Here is a 21,112-nt window from a genome sequence, read left to right as displayed (position 1 = left end):
TCATGCTTTAAATTTATTTTAAAATATCCTATACTATGGGCATGTAATTATAACTTGCAAATACACAATGATGTATGTTTGTCTACTCACGGCTAATCTGCGCACGCTGGCATTTATTTCACTAGGGTCTTTAAAATCACTGGTCTGAACTTCACTCAAGGCCTTCTCCTTTTCTGCTAGCCACGATCCAAACAAACTCTGAATGGATAAGAAGAAAGTAGATTTTCCAATAGCAAAAATCCATCATAATTCATATATTGAAAATAATCATATTACCCACCGTTACGCAGTAATTACACAGTACACAGCATAAAAACATAAATTTAATGTAATATCATAGAAAATATCCTTTGATTTGCATCACAGTTCAGTCTGCAGATTGACAGAAGTGGTCTAGATGGGGGAAGTGTAAGAATAAGATTGTGTGCAGTCAATGCTAATGATGTAATGGCTCAGTGGTAATGGTATCTGCAGGTCATAAACCACCATAATTCAATCTCACACTTTCTCAGAATGCAGTCTAAACTTTTAAAATAGCAATCTAACCCTTAATGTATTAAATTAACATTCCAAGTCTGAGATAAGAGCACATCACAATGAGGCCCAACACAGAGCCCTGAGGCACACCCCTGATTATTTTTTGGCCAGCAGCTGTAGTAACTTCATGTTTGTGCTGGACTGAAATTAATGTAGGCTATGGATGGGCAAAAACAAACATATTTAAGTATCAAACATTGTAGAAATGACAGATCATAAAAACATTTTTTTTTTTTCTGTTTCAATTTTCAAACTGGAAAACATTTAACAAAGTCCAGAAACAATTATTTGCAAACATGCCTATAAGGGCCTCATTATCAATTTTGTGATTTGTTACATGGGGATGTTGGATTTTTGGCATCAGGCCTCACCTGGTCATCAAGCAGCCGCTGCCACACAAGCTGAATTTCCTCAAGTTTGTTCCAGCGTTCCTCCGTCCAGCGACACACTGCCGCCCAGCGCTCCCCCAGTGACTGTAAAGATAGAAGTAAAAACAAAAGAGGGAAAGTTATTCACTGAATGACTGAATGACACTTTTATGGCCACTGGGAGTGTCAAATGTCTGTTCAGTTCCAAGTTTCTTGCTGTGCTGCATTCAATGAATTCTCAACACTGTGTGCAACATTAATAGATCTCATTCCTTAGACGGGCTATCAGTAAAGACATGGAAACAGCTTGGTTTGATTACCTGTAGACTTTAGTTAAGAAAAATGTATTGTAAAATTAATTCTTTAATGCAAATAATGTAACATTCACCTTGATCTCTATAACTCTAGTCAAACAATATTGCACAACAAATGAAAGTAAATCAGCATTATATCATGTATGTTGTCCTCTACCTGCAATTGTTCCTCCAGGGCAGCAGTTGCACTCTCCCCGCTGTTCTCATCCACGACCACAACCATGTGTGTGAGAGAGTTCACCTTTACCTGTTCCAGCTCCAGATCATTCTGCAAAACCTGAGGACATTGCACAGTCAAAAAGGTCAAAAGGTCAAAGTACACTTTGATTACATTTTGTTAAGTTTCTTCTCTAACCCCAAAAAGAGAAAAATTATTAAGGCAAGATTTTTCAAAATCACCAATCAATATATTATTATTGCCATCTTAATTGTTGTTGTTTTTTTTGTTGTTGTTGTATTTTTTTTTAAGGAACGCTAAAAAAAAACTGTTGGGTAAGGATAATCATTCATAATCCATAACCCAACTGTGTTGGGCTGGGAATGTAGATGTGAAATAGAGCCTTACACACTTCAAATGTGTGCTGATAACACTTTGCCTGCCCTATGCACTTCAGCTTTTGATTATTACTGTTGACTGTGTTCTGTATTGTAGTCATTCTGCGTGTGATTTTAATTTACAAGTCATTTTGGGTTCATTTTAAGCCAACAACATTTTCAGCTGGATCAAAACAACCCAGAGCTGTGTTCATCCCTTTGTGATCAAGTCAAGTCAAGTCAAGTCAAGTCTGCTTTATTGTCAATTCTTCCACATGTACAGTACATACATACAGAGAATCGAAATTGCGTTACTCTCAGACCCCAGGTGCATACAGATAACATTGACAGAAGAGCCTAAAAATCTAGATCCAATATAAAATGTAGATAACAACTATACAATAAGGGAATGTAAAAAAGACATATAATAAAATTTAAAATAAAGTTAAATAAAGATTACACATGGCAGATAGTGAACAAACAGTGAAGATAAAAAGATTTTAAGTGCAAAAAACAGCTGACTCAAAAATGAAAATTAACTGAAAATGTACTCACCTTAAGACCATTCAAGATGTAGAGGGGTTTGTTTCTTCATCAGATTTAGAGAAATATAGCATTACATCAGTGTCTCACCAGTGGATGCTCTGCAGTGAATGGGTGCCGTCAGAATGAGAGTCAAACAGCTGATAAAAACATCACAATAATGCACAAGTAATCCACACCACTCCAGTCCATCAGTTAATGACTTGTGACGTGAAAAGCTGCATGTTTGTATCAAGTAAATCCATCATTAGTACAATTACTTCAAACCATTGCTTTTTACTAAAATATGAACCCTCTATCCATAATATTACTTTCTCCAGTGAAAAAGTCAGCTTGTCTGAATCAGGTGAGATATGCACTATGACTCTGCACATATCAAGCACCGTTTACAAGCCAAAACAATCTGAAACAGACTGAAACAAACATGTGAGTGTATTTTGACGTGCGAGAACAACAGGGGATGTACGTTTTATTGCAGGAAGCGCTTTTAAGGATTCCTATTTTGGCCAGAATTGACATATTAAAGTTAAAATGTCTTAACAGTGGCTTTGTTTCTTATAAACACACAATTTTTCACGTCACAAGTCATTAACTGATGGACTGGAGTGGTGTGGATTACATGTGGATTATTGTGATGTTTTTATCAGCTGTTTGACTCTCATTCTGACGGCACCCATTCACTGCAGAGCATCCACTGGTGAGCAAGTGATGCAATGCTATAATTCTCCAAATCTGATGAAGAAACAAACTCATCTACATCTTGAATGGTCTGAAGGTGAGTACATTTTGAGCAAATAAAAATTTTTGGTTGAACTATTCCATAAACTCAAAATTGTGTGTATAATTTTGTGACGTTGCATGACACCCCATAGCATAGCTAACGATACACAGTCCTACTTTTTACAGAGAAATCAAATGCTCCTCTTACTTTGTGCTGCTCTATGTGGGCCAGATATCCCTCCAGGTCTCCTGCTATTGGCTCTTTCTCCATCTTACGGATCCGCCCCTCCGTCTGCGTCAGCCAATCAGAGAGCTGCTGGAGCTGCTGTTGCTGAAGGTCCATCAGAACCTCATGAAGTCTGAAGACAGAGGAGAGAGGAGAAATTGAAGCTCACTCTTCAGACAGAAGTCTTCAGTAGAAGTGTGTCTGTACCTGGACTGACGGTCCATGCTGGCGACCCGCAGGTTTTCCCAGCGGGAGTTGAGCAGTGTCATCTGTTCTCGGATCTCTTCCTCCTCTTCCTCACTCAGGTGGCCTTGAGCGATCAGCTGGTGTCCTGCCTGTAAGACGTTACCCACGCTGCTCTGGTGGGCTGTCAATTCCATCATAAAGCCCTGAGGAGACAAGACAACACATCAGTGAGTGCTTGAGTATGTGAAGTAGACGGAAATGTGCCACTCGTTCACATAATATCTTATGATCAAACGGACTGAGGAAACAAACCATTTGCACATTATCTGAATGTCTTTTCAAGTGGAACCGAAGTGCAGAGACAAACAGATTTATGTTCAGGAAAAGCCCATTGCTCGGAGGATCTCCACAGCTTTCCTGTATTTGCTCTGCTTCTGTTTCTGCGTCACAGCTTCATTTTAGCCTTCACTTTCTGACAGGAATGTAAACCTCACCCTCCCGCTCTAGATCCATCGCTCAGGAGTGAGTTTATGTGCCCGGCTCTGCTGTCTGTCAGAGGTCTCTCTGCCTCACAGAATTCCTCACATTCCTGGCATGGTCCGAGCATGTTTTCTGACGGGACGGGAACACGGAGCATCTGAGCATGGGACATGCTAACTCTTCAACTCTCATTCCGGTGTAATAATCAAGAATCTTTGCTGTCGTACCATGGGTGCAGCAGGCACAATGATATTTTGCAGCGCCTGAAAATAGTCCTAGCTAGGTAACTTCTAATAAGCCTATTTTCAGGGGCTGTGTATTATCATTGCGTCTGCTCACTACTCGTGGTACGGCAGCAAAGTTTCTTGATTAGTACACTTGAATGAGAGTATAGTTCCTAGCCATATCAGCCTAGAAAAATCACAACTTCTCATTTTCTGTCGTTTTTAATACACAATGTAACTACAGAAGTGTCAAGTGTCAAATAGGAAAAATATAGAAACTCTTTGGTCATTTTTGAGCAAGTTGTTAACGGTCTAATCAGATTCAAAGCTAAGCTAAAAGTGCTACTGCCAAACCCAGAGAGAGGCTGAATGGATTAAAACATTTTACATCTCAATTGTTTAACTCTGAGAGAGTTGGAAAAAGGGCCTATAAAAAAAAGAAAAGCGTGTTCCTTTAAGGCAAATCATGTCACTCGGCGGCCATCTTTGAAACAAGGTCTCTCTGGCATGCAATAGTGGTGAACATTTTTATTCTCCCAAGAGATTCGTTCATTTTCAGTTCGTTCACCAAATTGATTCGTTCAGTGACCATTTCTTTATACTACACAAATACACCATCAGGTGGAGAAAAAGAGTCTTGTGTGTCTTAAATCAACGAAAGTATTCACTCGTTACAAAAACTGATTTGGCTTTATTAAAATGTGTGCATAATCGCATTAAATACATAGTTTAAATAAGTTGTTCAGATGAACAAAGCACAAGGTTTTCTTTCATAACTAACATTTTATTGTTTGGTCAGACAGTTCATATATAATATATTCACATTAATAAATCAGGGATTAAAAGTGGAGTTATGTTCTGTATGCTAAATATGAAAACAAGCGTATGTGCACAGTACCTATAACTGCACTTTGTATCCATTGATTTCTGATTGAGATTTGCATGCTAAATGGCCAACTGACCCGGTATACTATCATTAATTTAGTTCATGAACGAGATAGGCTATGTACCAGTTAATTTCATTAACGAACGAGAAGATCTCTCGATCTCATTCAGACTCAAACGAAACTCATTCAGTGAAGGGCGTATTCGTTCACTACATTCAACAAATCACATGCTCCGTTACATCTCAAACTCGAAAGCTATTAACTGAAAGTTGTATAACTCTTTGACAGGATGAAACAGTGCTGCTGATATGTGCATGTGCTGCTTATAGCGTCGCGCTGCTGTGGAGGGAGGAATTTCACCAATAAAATCTGACAAGAACAGTCTCATACATATCGTTTCTTTTGCTCGGATATTACATATTAGGAATGTTATATCGGTATAATTTTTCCTGAGAAACTCAATGAAAACATACTACTAGCTAGCGATGACACTAGCAGTGTGTGTGAGCTGTTGTTGTGTCTCTCCTCTACCTCGTGTGTGTGGAACTGGTCTTTGACCTCCTCCACGTCGTGGGACAGGTCGTCCTGCATGTGCAGCGTGTCTTCGGCCGACAGCAGCCAGGTGAGCACCTCTTCCAGCGTGATCTGATACATGTCCAGACTGACCTCCATGTCCACCTCCGTCTCTGGCCGCGTGCTGCTCACCTCCTGCGCCTCTGCAGCCAATCCCTGCACAGAAACACACAGCGCTTCAGTCAACGCCTCATCAGTCTGACATATAACCTTACAGAAAACATTAAGCACTAGGTGTTTCATGAAGATTAGTTAAACATGTTTGCGCTCATGTTCAAAACGCAAATGCTGTGACAGGTCAAGAGACACCAGTGACTGCTGTAATCATGATAAACATCACACTAATGAATTCACACAGGCCGATGATATCAGTCTGACACGTTATACCTCACAGCATCCTTGTATCTGCTCAATTTTCTTTTTTAACACATTTTAACTATAGGTTCTGTTCAAACTGACAAATTGTTACACTTACAAAAAAGATTATTTGAAAAAGGGGAGAAAAAATGTGTAAAAAAAATAAATAAACATGGGGGAAAAATATAAAATAAATAAGAAAAAGGATTATCAGACTTAAATCCCACTCTAAAATAAAAACAAAAAACTAAAACATTAAGACAGTAATACACATTTTCACATAAATGTCATAAATGTTAATAATAAATAACTTAAAAATTACATTATTGCAAAACAATAATTTGTACATCATGGTAGTGAACTTACATTTAAAAGTTTGTGGTCAGTGAGATTTGATAACGTTTTTGAAAGAAGACTCAACTTAAAACAACATATTACAAACAATAAACGTTTTCTATTTTCATGTGATACTATTCAAAGAATCCTGCAAAATAAATGAATAAATAAATAAATAAAGCTCAAAAGGACAGGATTTATTTGAAATAGAAATTTGCTCTGTTGACATTCCTCTTTTGCAAATAAATGCTGCTCTTTTGAACTTTTGATTCATCAAAGAATCCTAAAGCTGCGGTTTCCACAAAAACATTTCTCACACGATCCTTCAGAAATCATTCAATAATATGCAGATTTTTCTGCAAAAGAACCATTACAGTTATTATTAAAACAGTTATGATGCTTCTTATTTTTTTGGAAAGGGCTACTTTTTTATGAATGATTAATAGGTATTTTATTTGCAAATGTATTATATTTGGAAGCAGATTTTTTTAAGATTAATTAAAAATGAACTTTAGTAATTAACTAAAATTAACTGCATCATGGTAATTAATTAAAAAATTTGCTTAATAGCCCTGAATATTCATCTTGAACCATCTTAAATGGTTAAAGCAGAGTTCATTTTCATGTTTGTGTGTTCTGATTGTGGACTGAATGTTGCCCTGGACGTGTTTTCTGAGAGTCACTGTGCATCTGCTGTGAGCTGGCCTAGCATGCTAGCTTGGAAAATCCCATTGTCACACTGATTTATGAGCTATCCCTTTCTTTTCAAAGACCCATAGGAAAATGACATATGGAAAAAGCCATCAGTGAAGTTGAAAGGTCTGAGCCGCACGCTCAAAACAATCTGCAGGACCTTCAGACGCAGACAATACTGCCCCTGGCACGTGTCCTCAGCGGACTAAACACCAGCTAACAGCACTACACGGCCGGTCGTCTGACATCATTCACATTCTCAGATGTTTATGTCCTACGCCTTAAAAACTGACAGCTTTTCTAAACCTGGCGACCTGCATTCCTCAGCACGCGGAAATATCAGCTCATTGATAAGAGTGAGACACTAGTTGAGCACTAACTGTGTGAGTCTGATGGTAAAATAAGCAGGTTTTTCTTCATGGCGTGAAGGCCATTGTGCTGAATAATAAAAGACACCGAATCAGGGAATGAAGCCGTCTGATCTGCAATCTTACATCGGGGAACCAAACAGCACCACACCCGAGAACTCTGGGAAAAATGTTAAAAGTGCATCAAAAGAGAGATACAAATTAATGACAACAGAAGGAAGCTTAGACTGATAACTCGAATACAAAAGCACCAGTGCCCTAGAGAGCAAAACATGAACTTCACAGCAGACAGTGTCAACAACATGCTAGTACTATAGTAATGTATCCAAAAAGCATGGTATTACCATGGTACCAGGACCAAAAAACATGGTATTAGCAAGACGCCAGATAAAAAATAAATAAATAAAAATATGGTATTACCATGATGAAAAAACAAAAACAAAATTACCCTGATGCCAAATCCCAAAAAAAAAAAGAAAAGAAAAAAACAACAACATGGTATTACCATGAGGCCAAATCCAAAAAAAAAACCTGGGTATTACCATGAGGCCAGATATATATGGTATCACCTGAAGGGGTCATTGCCATGTTAGACACAATTTGGTCATAACAGAGCCAGGGCATGGTTTCTTTTTTGTAATTTCCTGTTGTTGAGAGAGAAGGGAAAAAATAGACTTTAAAAATAGTGACCTGAAAAATCATCAACTCATGACATTTAGATTGAGGGCTGTTTGAGAACTCGACAGAAACACGCTGACAGGTCAGACAGAATATTATTGGTTTAGTAGAACAGACAGTCACCATTTCAAAAGACTGCATCTCATTTAACAGAGCTCTCACAGAGAAAGCACATTTAAACCCAGTTAATATTAGCAACTGAGCCCTAAAATAAGGCTTTGTTCCTTGAATAAATGCAGAAAGAACAGCTCTGATCTGGACGAAAAGGTCATCTGATCAAAATATTTAGCTGGAATTCCCGACTCTGTCCCACATGCTGGATAAAACACTCTTCTTTCTGTCTGACTGTAAAACTGTGTGTGTTCGGAGGGCAGTGAAGCAACGCTGGAATAAGCAATAATCTAAATATCTGTGGTCTGACAAATGCAGAACCAGCCAAACGCCCCACAGCAGAAGCCTACATATCCAGCAGCCAATGAGAGACGAGCGTCAGTGATCACCACACTCCATTCAGGAGTGGATCTGATTCCACACATGAAAAAATGACAAAAGTTTTGAGAGTAACAACCAAGCAGCTCGTTTGGTTATTAAAGGCATTATGCTATTACCATGATACATGTCTAAAAACATGGCGATACCATGCTCCTTTTTACACCATTTGTATACTGCTATGCAAGAAAATTATTAGAGAGAATCCACCCAACTCCGGCTGCATGTGTGTACCATTTGGCACTATATATATACACATACACATGCATATATACTGTATGACTGAATGATTCACTCTTACCACTGAAAGCAGAAGGCAGAGAGAGAGAGAGAGAGAAACTGGTAGTAGTGGAGTCATTTATTTGGCACTAGAGTGTGATGGCCATTTTCCACCGGCAGTTCCTCATCGAAGAACACCAGAGTAACAACAACCGCTTTTTAACTGCCACTGCATTTTTTGCATCATGCGTTTCTTCTGAGCAAGAAATCCCACCATGCACTTTCTCTACTCATATTTGTTGAAAAGATGCACATGTATCTTCATGAAGTCATGGTTTCCTCTAGTGTTCACAGGGGGCTGAATAAGGAAGTGTTAAATCTATAAGTCTGCTGCATATAACACTAGGACCGTCAATATTAGCCCGAGTCTATAAACAGAGTCATCACACAGATGCATGAACGTGTTTGTAGTTGCTCAGTCACTAATAGTTTCAGTAATAAGAGGATTTATGCTGTAGAAGCACCACTACAAGCTAATTTTCGAATTTTTTACCTAATTTTTAGGTAATTTTCATTGTTATAAATATATTTTATTATATCAACACTACTAACATTATTTCTGAGTTCCAAAATTTAGTAAGCTATTTCGGCAGCATTTTAAACCATAATATTCATCCATGTTTTTATTTTCAAATTATAAAGCAGCATTAGCATGTATCATTCACGGAGAAGGATATCTGAAGGCATTGTGAAAAAATAAAAATCCAAGATCCAAAAATTACGGGTTGAAAACTAGTTCAGTCTTATTACAAATGCAATGTTTCAACCAATATGTGTGTACACCATGTGTTTTTATACTAATTTAAGAGTCATAGTGTTAGCTTAGCAACATGCTAATACCATGCTGTATTGAAATCAATTGAGACTCTGAAGTTTCTTTTGCAATTTTTGTTCATGAGCACCTCCATGACATAGCTTTATGTAACACTTACGTAACAGCTCTGGGAATGTGACCAAAACCGCAAATCAAGTTTTATTTGTAGTGCAATTCACAAGAGATTAGAAAACCTTTTTGTAAAAAAATCAAATAAAAAATAAAAGACATTGATGTCTTGCAAATGTTCATCTCGGTCTGAACCGAAACCAAACCAAATGTTCACACCAAATATTCATCTTGCCGTAAACAGACCTTGACTCATGGAACAACAGAACTTCTTCAGCCAATCAGATTCAGAAATAAGACTAATTCTAGGGCCGTTGATACCAAGTATGATAACAATAACTGTGTTTTAATAATCATTGAGAATAGTGAAGTCTAAACCACAACATTGGAATAACATCGCATTCACTTTCAGAACACTTTCTTTCCACCTGATGAACAATGAAAACATTGACAGCCAGACAGAATCCAAACTTTAAGTTTCAAAGTTAAAAATCCAAAGACTTTAAAGCATCTCCAGCGTTTAAAGCATCAGACATGCTAATATAATAATCGTTCTTGGTGTGAACTGGCCTTTCCATCAGTCGCCCTGATTGACAACCTGAAAACTACCTTCAAACCACAATAGGAGCTGCAGAACATCTTCAGAAGGGCCAAAATGTGACCCAACCAATTCTTAAACATGACTGTTTCGGCACTGAGCACTGACTTCTACTCTGAGCATGCATGAATGTGTTTGGATATCCAGTGCACTTACAGCATGTCCCTCATCCTGATCCACCTTATAGCGTCTGGGCAGCGTCTCCACCTCTTTGATGTCATCCATCGTGATGTCGCTGGGAAACACGGCAAAGAGTGAGGTCACATACATGATGATGGACTTCTTATCCGGCAACTGCACCGCCACATCTGAGGAACACACAGAGAGAGAGAGAGTGTGTGAATATGGGTGTGTGTGTGTTTATGGAGTTGCTCTATGAGGCCCCTCTGATTAGTTATGGCTCATGTGAACTTGTGTTCAGGAAAAGCCATGTAATCCAATCAAGTCCAGATGATTAGTCTCAGGAATGCACTGGATGCTGGTTTGTTGACTGGCATTGTTTCATTGAGTTGATTCCCTGCTTCAGACATAAATAAAATCACATCAGCTGAAAATTGTGTGGGCAATTAAAGTCAACTGTTGATGAGGGCTATACAATTAATCAAAATTAAAATATGGAAAATAAAATCAAAATAGGGATATGGCTCAATGTGCATATCAAATTGCAAAGGCTGCAGTTTACTGAAATAAAATGATGGGCTGAATGTTTTAGAGTGAAGCGCAGCACTGTGTTCATTTACACGTGAGCAGCTCATTATCCGCCGTTATAGTATGCCTTTGGAAACTCAACGTGCAACCACGGCAGGGAAATGTACTTTTTTCATATTTTAATATATTAATTATTATTAACTATTTTAATTTAATTTTTAATTGGCAAATAGATAATCAAAAAAAAAAAAAAAACTGGCCAAATCATGCAGCCCTTCAAAAAAGCACAGGAAATTTGAACTTGCATCACAATATTTACCAGGAAAATTTTAAAATGAGAGTCACTGTTTGTTTTATCCCCACAAATCGTGCAGCCCTATTGTGCACTGGCAATAGTGTAGGGATGAATGAAGCACAGCTCACACAGAAGTCACTATCAAACCATGTAGCTTTCAGCTGGTCCACATCACCAACATCTCCAATGCTGTTAAATCTGTATGGGAAATCGTTTGCTCTATTGCGAAATTCCCACTAAACAGCTGGCTTTCGACGAACAATGGAAAATGTTTGTAGTTAGATGTCCTTCTGCAGCTATTCTGAATTGGAGCAGTTGTAGTGCCACAATGCTTCTTTACCTTCTGCATCCAGTAGTCTCTCAATGTTGAGCTGGTCTTTGGCGAATGTGAAAGCATGGTCCAGCCTCTCTACTGGAGTTAGATGAACTACTTCCTCCCAGCTGAATCCATGAGGCCTGAAACAATTCACCACATTCAGCTCTTCAGGTGCCAATAAGGGTGTATTATTAAGCTCTGTTTGACACACTTTGTTTAAACTTATTATGCAGATTTTCCCACAAAACCAGAACAGAAAATGCTGGAAAAGACTGCATTACATCAGGACTTATCAACAAGTTCATCTCTTCATCCACAAATATTTTATACTGTTTACATAGTTCAAGATTTTAGTGATTAATGTGCAATATGCATAAAATCCTGTCGAGTGAACATGATATTGGTGTGGGTAATGCTTCTCCTATCAAACAACGTTATTATCGAGTGTCACCAGAGAAACAAAAGATGATGGAAGCAGAAACTGAATACATGCTGGAAAGTGAGATCACAATTCCATCGATATTCAACATGTCAGAGGCTCTGGAAATATGTTTGCTGATGCACTGTCGCGTGCTCCTCTCGGTAATTGAAGTGAAGTTAAATATTTTATTAATTTAGTTTTTTATATTACAGGGATTCTTGACAGACCCCTGTCTTAAGGGGTGGGGTGTGACGACCCATGCTTCGCCTTCCAGCTGATTGCTCTCTGATTGGTTCATGGTAGGGGTGCGCGATAAATATCGTATGGTAATTAATGCACATTTAGTAGTAAAGTAAAGTCGCATTTACTTAACTTTACGCCACTGACTCCTGACTGCTTCATGCTTCACGGTTTCTTTCTGTTTCATTCTATTTTGTTAATAAATTCATGCTATTCACACTGTCTTGTGTGTCACCGTTTCGGTTATGTCCTTTTTCAGCCATACGGTGTAACATGGCTCAAAAAGCTTATTGTTAAATCGACAATTAGTTTTGTGTTTTGCTCTACTTTTCATCTGCTGTTACATTTATGTTATCAACCCAAACAGAAAGAACAGTTTATGAACACAAAATCTCTTGACCTCGGACTCAATCATTACGCACTGAAACCTTCCCCTAGAGTGCACTGACAGCCATTGTGAGTGTGTGTGTGTGTGTGTGTGTTACCTGAAGTGGTGTAGGATGGCGTTGAAGGCCAGGCCGTCCGCCCAGCTGGTGGTGAAGTTGAGCACATTAACGCTGTTATAGTTGCGGGTGCAGTTCCTCACCCAGCTCAGTAAAATCTTCTCACTGTTGTTCTGCTGAAGACTGGACATCACATCCTTCATGACGTCCTTGACCTGAACACAGATGAATGTTAGACTGAGTTAGTGAGGACATCAGACGTCATTAAAGATAATCATCACATGGCCCTTTTTAAATACTGTTTACATAGTGAAAGCAAAGCAAATGTCCTCAAAGGTTTGCGTTTGACATTTGAACCTCGAAAGTAGCAAAACCCATACACTTACAGTACATCTCAAGTCTTTGAAAACATTTCAGAAACAGGCTTGCACATAAGGAATCATGAACAGCTTTGTGTGTGTTTTCTGACCTGCCAGTGCAGGATGATACTCCAGATGAGTCCTAGCGTGAGCTTATGATTCCCATCCACAATATCAGTCCCACCGATATTCACCAGGTCCACCTGAAAAAGAACCAAACTAAACAATAAAAAACTGAACAAAATGGAAAAACAAGACAAAAAATATCATGAATATTTATGGAGGACAAATAAAGAACAAATGCATTTAAGTTTAAATGAAACGGAGGCAGTTTGTTCTTTCAAAGTATAAGTAATAACTTTCTCCATCACGTCTAATACGGTATTACCACAGATAAAAATAGATCTGCGTGTGGCCAACATTATTTCCATCTAAACTCAAACATATGTAACATTACAAGAGTTAAATGTTTCACACTGTGTCACGTCTCGAATGCTGTTGCATGCTTCCACATGGAATATATAAACACACAGTCGTTTCTACTGATACACACGTTTTCTTTCTCAACAGTTTACGGTAAGACATAAGCAACTGTGTTTATTACGATATACGCAAAGATGCACATTTTGTTGTAACTTTGTCTGTATTTGAACCCATATTGATGGATCGTTACACCCCTATTTAGGGAGAAAAGCATGATGTGTGTGACTCTTTGTAAACATGTCTATCTGACAGACAGATAGTCTCAGTGTGTTTACAGGTGTAGATTAACCAAACCCACACTTACCATTCACCTAAGCAGTCATATTTGTTTAGAGAGCCAGCTCAAACTGATAATGAGTGTGTCAATCATCAGCAGCATCACTAAATATGTGTCTGCATTTATGAGCGAGTACTGGAGGACCTGCAAACATCTGGACCAGAAACACCACATAAACCTGCATCAGCCTGACACAGATCTGCTTTCATCGGTCAGGAGAGTGAGACACAGGAAACTGTGCTGTCAGAATATATACCGCTCAGCTAATTACAGGGTAATGATATATTCTTATATCACACGGGACAATTAATCATCCAACGTTAGGCTGTTTTTAAGGCTTTTTTGCCTTTCCTGTTACAGCTTTTCTTTTCTTTTTTTATAGGGCTGTCAAATAAACAATTTCTGTGATTATTGTTATTTATTTATTTATTTCTGTTTAACAGATCATTTTCTTTTTATTTTAAGAATTTGTTGGAAAAAAATGTACTAACAACTCTCATTCAAGCAGAGAGCTAATATTCTGGTATTGATAGAGACAGAAACATCACTGTAATAAATACACGGCTAATACATTAACTATGATGGGTTTATGTGAATATTGTTCAGCAAAAAAAAAAAAAAAAAAAAAAAAAAAAGCTTTTTGATATTATATATATATATATATATATATATATATATATATATATATATATATATATATATATATATATATATATTTATTTATTTAATAAAAATATATTTCATATATTTCATATTTTAAAAAAGCCATTAAATAATTGTTACTGTAAATAAAATATACTGTCTTTATTATACTTCTACATTAATTTGGAGATTCAATGTGAAAATATTTATGATTACAAATTTCACTGTCAGGTTTGATTAATCGTGATTAATTACGAAAAAAAGTGTGATTAAAAAGCTTTTTTTTTTTCAATTGTTTGACAGCACTTTTTTCATACCTATATTAGGTGTAATCAGAAATGTGTCAATTTATTAAATATGTCGATTTATGAATCATGCTCATTTTCTCTTAAGTGAACATTAAAATTAGAGTGAATTTTGAGTAAATGGACTGGTTGCACTGAGCTTCATGATGCACTTTGCTAATTTATGGCTTGACATGACATTACTGCAATGATGATTTTAAAATCGAGTCAGTCTTCAAAGGGTTAATGCAGCTGATCTGAAACGGCTGATATGAACAACTGAAGCTAAACCCTAGTACTGGGACACCACCATCATCCCACATCACACATCATAGACTGATTAACAGTTATATAGAAGTCTCTTCTGCTCACTAAAGATGCATTTATTTGGTCATGAATACTGTAATAAAATACTGGTATTGTGAGAGTACTACGTCCACTGAGGATACTGATCTGGAACGTGATTGAGTGCAGTGTGTGAGAGGAAACACTGTTTATAGCATCTGTGTTTGTGTGCTTCTGCCTGGTCCGTCTGACCCCGGGCCAGCGAAGAGTAATGACAGAGGACATGTCAAAATGTAGAGACCTTGCTGTCAAAACGACACACTAATGTCCCAAAAAGACACGCAGGAACTGTGAAGTCTTTTAATTAGCCTGCCCTTGCTGTACGCTCCCTAGGCAGCGTCTGTCAGCTGATACGAGGCGAGAAATAAAAATAATTTCCTCCCACAGCAGAAGCCCAGAGAGTCGTGCAGGAGCAAGGACACGCGAGAAGGAAGAGACAGAGACTCACGCTGCTCTGATGAAGGACCTGCAGCACACGGTTGACGTTGTTGAGGGAGTGAACTCTGGAAGAGCCTCGCTCTTTGGTCTGAGAGAGAGAGAGAGAGAGAGAGAGAGAGAGAGAGATTAAGCCGTATAGACACATTTACAAAAGTACAGTACAAAACAGTGCCACAGTATTACTGGGTTTTTGAACAAGCTCATGATCGCCAGACCAGACACAGACTACAAACATATGACTGAATCAAGTTTGGAAAGAGTCGGTTTCAAATGATTCATGGAAATGAATCAAACTCAGCTCTGTTATAAACGCATCTCTTAGCCTCAGATAAACACTCTCATCTCAAGAAACTGCAAAATACATCTAGTCTAATGACATTTTACCAACCTAAATGACCCAAATCATCATAAAAATATGTTTTATATTTGATAAATGACCTTGAAGTACGATGTAATAAATCCTATGACATAACCATTCATCACATTCACTGTATCAGAATAACACCATGCTGCTTCACGTGTGAAAACAACACACCGAAGCCTACAGCTCTGTCACTCAAACGCTCGGTGTGTGTAACCCAGAATCAGTGCACTCCCAACCATCAAACACACACACACACACACACACACGCACCAGTGTGTTTCCAGTGAGCCCCTCCAGGAGATCGAGGAGTTTCCTGCCGTCTCTCAGGTCAGAGAACATGTCTTTGATGGGCGTCTTCCCCGTCTGAAACACATAACAGTGAAGTAATGCTAGTACAATTAATTTCTTCCACACACACACACACACACACAAAAAGGAAAAACAAAGCAGAATGTTAGTTTCACTAGAAAGCCATCAAAATATATATTTACTCTTTCACGCATAGTAGTCACTACAGTGGACAGCTATTAAAAAAAGCAATTTCTTGAATTTGCAAGGGTTTTTATAGCAAAGTTGCACATTAGGCTCTTCATCGGACCCTGGTGCATCATCCTATAAATTGCAACCAAGTGGCAAGCTGTTGTGTTTCAGTTTTTCCCCCTCCAAACCAAGATGGCCAAGGGTCAGTCCGGAATATCCACCCATTCCTTCTATCCTAGGAGACTCTTGTAGGTAAAAAAAATATTGCAGCATCAAGCAATATCTAATGAGTCATATCACAGTAAAATATTCCCAAGTTTTGATTTTAGATTGAGAGAAAACTCTGATTAATCACATGTCCACTGTAGTGGACGTCATGCATCAATTGCTATATTTCAGCTATAATTCATAATTATAATGTGAATATTGTTTTTGAAACTTAAAACCTTAATCTGCAGTGACTTTTTTTACTGTAAATAAATGTATTTGTATCATTAGAATGTAATTTTCATTGACATTAAAAAAGTCATGTGATTACATAATGTATGACACTTGTAATGCATTACTTGTTAGATCAAAAAGTAATCTGATTACGTAATGTGTTTCTTTACTCGTTACATCAAAAAGTAATCTGATTACGTAATGCACATTACTTGTAGTTAATTACTTGTAACATCAAAAAAGTAATCTGAATGCATTATGCATGTTACTTGTAATGCATTACTCCCAACACTGATCATTTCAGATGAGATTGAAAAAACGAATTGCTAGGTTTTCTCAGAGGAGTGCTATGATAGAAATGTGCATGTCCATCTTGAACATAATCAGAATTATCAGCTAATAAGGGTAAGTGGACTCAAGTGGACATCTGAAGATCTCTTTGAAAAATTTGTAAAAAATAAAATAAAATAAAAATCAATTATTGTTGTTCATGCCCTAAGAGCAATAAAAACACATAGGAAAAAAAATCCTGACTGAGGTTATCATAATTCATGGATGAAAGGGTTAATGTTCATTGTATTTCCTGTCAAATTAATTAAGGATGATTTCATCTTTTGCTGCTGATTTGATCCAAAAGATTTATTGCAAAACTAAAACAAAATAAACAACAAAATTTACCTTCATGTTTAATATTTAAATGCAATTAAAATATAAAACAACGATCCTTCAGAAATCTTTCTAATATGCTGATTTGCTTTACGTGACATTTCTGATTATCATCAGTGTTGAAAACAATTGAGCTGCTTCATATTTTGGTGAAAATTTAGATTTTTTTATATATTTTTTTAAATAAAAATCACTATCTAGAACTATTAAATGTATCCTAGCTGAATAAAAGTGTTAATCTGGACAGATTAATCCATGAATTTAATAAAATGATTCTTTAAGATATTTCCCTCGTGTGGTAGGCGTTTTATAAGACACTGACGGTGGAGGCTCTGTGTGTCACGCCTAACAAGCTCTTCAGCGCTGACTAGATTCACAAGAACACAACAGTTTGAGATCTCCAGCAGAACGAGAGATCACTCTGAGATCAGCCATCGAAGCAGACGTTCAGAAGTTACCTTCGAGAACTGTGCGTTGATCCACTTCGTGAAGGTTTTCTTCTGTACGGCATCATGTTCATCTAAAAAAAGGACAGAGAAGGAGAGAGAGAGAATGTAAGATTCACAGCAAACGTTCATGTGTGAATAAGACACAAACACTGTTAAACACTCTCACTTCCACAAACTAAATCTGATCACTCACTTTAACTGAATGAAATGACCATATCGTGTGTGTTTGGATTCATTCACACACAAATCCTCAGTAATCAAATAGGTATCGACCCTTAATTTATTAATTGTGATTAGGCCAATACTGGAAGCGGAATCCCAACCTGAGTTTCTTTCTTCTGTTGAACGCAAAAGAAGATATTTTGAAGAATGCTGGTATCCAAACCGTTGCTGGTAGCCATTGACTTCCACAGTATGAAGAAGAAAAAAACACTATGGAAGTCAATGGCTACCAGCAACCGTTTGGTTACCAGCAAAAAAATGTATAGCCTGAATGCACTGTAAGTCGCTTTGGATGAAAGCGTCTGCTAAATGCATACATTTAAATTTTAAATTTAAATTTAAACCAGTTACTCATTGACAGACGTCTTTTAAATGGCAAGAACCTCGAGGCGTAGGTCAAGTAAGCGACCAATGAGACGCTTTCTTGTAACGGTCAAAGCGCAGCAGCAGAGGAGGAGTCTGTCCAACGCAGGATCAGGTCACAACAGTACATTGTGTCTGTAGTCCATATATCCCTGTCTGAATTCACACAGAGCCTGTGTGAGATCCTGTTACCCAGGGACAAGATTCCCACACACACACACACACACACACACACACACACTGCTCATAACAAAACTCACTGTGTAACCAGTATGAACCCTACAGGGATCAAAGGTTAAGAACACCAGCCTCCCGGGTCGCCTGCTCTTTTGAGTGTGTGTGTGTGTGTGTGTAAGTCAAGAATGCACTGCAGGCTACAGCGATGGTGTGAAGGAGAGTGTGTACGCCACACACACACACACACACACACACACACCCAGCAGTGAGAAACACATGTCCACACACAGGAAAGAGCTGCTCATCACCACTACCAACAACACAGATGTCACCCGTCATCTCAACTCACACTCTGCACAAGTGCTGCCTCATATGTCTGAATTTCATAAATATGGTCAAAAACATATTTGGGTTAATTCATAGTAGAAACATTTATGAGAAATGTAAATAAGACCATTACATTTTTTTTTTTTTTTTTTGCATTACAACATTTTCATGACCATTCAAAAGTGCATATGCCTCAAAAATCTCAAAAATCTAATTCTCTTTACCATAATGAAAAATATCATTTCTCTATTTAAAGTTATGTAAACAACTCATTATCTTTCCACAACGTCATAAAAATCTCATTCTCGTTACATATTGCAAAAAAGATTGTTACTGTGGTAATTCTTACTAACGCAACGCAAAAACATTTTATTTATGTCCTGTTAAAAAAAAACTTACTCTAATTACCATAATAAAACAAATGATCATTGTCGTTATATGATCTAAAAATGTATAATAATAATAACCTTCACATAAGTGTGATGCAAAAATAAAAAAATCTCATTCTCTTTAAGTAATGCAAGCAAAAAACATTCTTAAGCAAGAAAATTATCTATTTTAAGGGTATAACAACATGTCACAATGTATCACAATACTAAAATGCAACAATAAAAAAAAAATTGTATCAAAAAAAGTTTTCTGAGGTTTGCCAGCAGATCCGGTTAATCCTACTATGTGGGATTCAAGAATGGTCAGAAATGTGCTATGATGAACACACACACACACACACACACATCCCGCTCTCTAACCCTTATCACACTCACAAGCAAACACTTGCCTTTTATCTAAACCCTGACATTCCTCGAGTGACTCTACAACCCTGCTCCTCATGAATGTGTGTGTGTGTGTGTGTGTGTGTGTGTGTGCCTAGTATTCCCGATGTGATGGGGACCGAATGTCCCCACATGGATTGTAATACCAGTAAATATTGTCCTTGTGGGGACATTTTTAGCAATCCAGAGAAAGGCTGAGACCCAAGTTCACAGAAGACCATCACAAAACTGTCAGTATCAGACAAACGCTCTTTATGATTAGGAGCAGGGCTCAGATTACAAGCACAAAAAGTGGGCAAACAATTCCCATACTCACAATGAAGGAAGAGCCTGAGCACATATAGAGACCAGAATATTTGATGCTTTACACTTATTTACATACAAACCAGTTTACGATGTGCATGCTCATTTAGATAGCTAGCTAAACATGTGCTGGTTTGTGTGCATTTTGACCAAATCCATGCAGGACCTGCTTATATGGGATATATTTTGACATTCCATCATGCATAAAATTCCCATAATTGTCCAGTGGTTCCTCCTCCAGTGTGAACTCCTGCCCGAGCTTGTCTGCATGAAAGCAGAGGGAGAAAAAGTTCAAGGAAAACACTCGTTTGATACTGATGCTGACTGGAATTCAAAAACCACCAATTCATAAATAAAAAGGACATTCATGTACGTCTGAAGTCAGAGCTTGATGTGCAAACGGTGATATAAAATAAAACTCACAAATTAATATCCAGTCCACCATTAATATTAACTGAAACTAAACTGCAAAAATGACTCATGATAATGACAGTGCAACTTTCATAATCGGCATATAATTTTCATAATTAGCATATGACCCGCCCACATTTTCATGTCCAGTCTTATTCAGAATTCAGCAACTTAACTCATTCTGATAAACAACAGCACACAGAGGTCAGCCAATCACAACAGAGGTCATTTGCATATACAATTCTTAAAGGTACAATAGTCAAAAAACTGTTGTTTCCAGCTACAATAAAAGTTCATATTTCGTAATAACGCCTCCTCTAGTGAAAACCCATCAAAATCCACCACATAGAGCTGCTTTGAACTGTTTCCACTTGATCTGTGCAGATGTTTCTCCTAATTCACATAAGATGACAATTCACTGCAAAAATCAGTGTTATGCATAAAGAACTTGATTTAATGGTGGATTTGTTTCTTGGAAACACGCAGCATGTCTCTTCCCAGCACATTAACTGATGAACTGGAGTGGTGTGGGTTACTTGTGGATCATTGTAGTGTTTTCATCAGCTGTTTGGACTCTTTCTGACTCTTTCATTCTGACGGCACCCATTCAAACAGCCAAAATTGTGTCTGAATTGGTAAGACTGGTTCATTTCCATGAGATGTTTCGAACTG

At 37.7% G+C, this 21,112-nt stretch overlaps 1 protein-coding gene across 7 annotated transcripts in view; it reads right to left on the bottom strand.

Annotated features, from left to right (window-relative positions):
- Nucleotides 1-21,112, bottom strand: part of LOC127945068 (utrophin) — a 192,443-nt gene that overhangs the window by 146,161 nt on the left and 25,170 nt on the right. For all 7 annotated transcript variants that reach the window (XM_052541605.1, XM_052541606.1, XM_052541611.1 and 4 more), the window contains exons 3-15: nt 17,874-17,935; nt 16,099-16,191; nt 15,475-15,552; nt 13,106-13,198; nt 12,679-12,851; nt 11,557-11,672; nt 10,430-10,581; nt 5,551-5,748; nt 3,450-3,631; nt 3,225-3,375; nt 1,377-1,496; nt 909-1,010; nt 91-198 (exon numbers count right to left, since the gene is read on the bottom strand). In XM_052541605.1, coding sequence (XP_052397565.1) covers nt 91-198; nt 909-1,010; nt 1,377-1,496; nt 3,225-3,375; nt 3,450-3,631; nt 5,551-5,748; nt 10,430-10,581; nt 11,557-11,672; nt 12,679-12,851; nt 13,106-13,198; nt 15,475-15,552; nt 16,099-16,191; nt 17,874-17,935 — 1,628 coding nt within the window. The remainder of the gene's footprint in view (nt 1-90; nt 199-908; nt 1,011-1,376; nt 1,497-3,224; nt 3,376-3,449; nt 3,632-5,550; nt 5,749-10,429; nt 10,582-11,556; nt 11,673-12,678; nt 12,852-13,105; nt 13,199-15,474; nt 15,553-16,098; nt 16,192-17,873; nt 17,936-21,112) is intronic.

Source organism: Carassius gibelio, chromosome A23, assembly GCF_023724105.1.
Source record: "Carassius gibelio isolate Cgi1373 ecotype wild population from Czech Republic chromosome A23, carGib1.2-hapl.c, whole genome shotgun sequence".
Classification (NCBI taxonomy): Eukaryota; Metazoa; Chordata; class Actinopteri; order Cypriniformes; family Cyprinidae; genus Carassius; species Carassius gibelio.
This window is presented reverse-complemented; position numbering and strand designations above follow the sequence as displayed.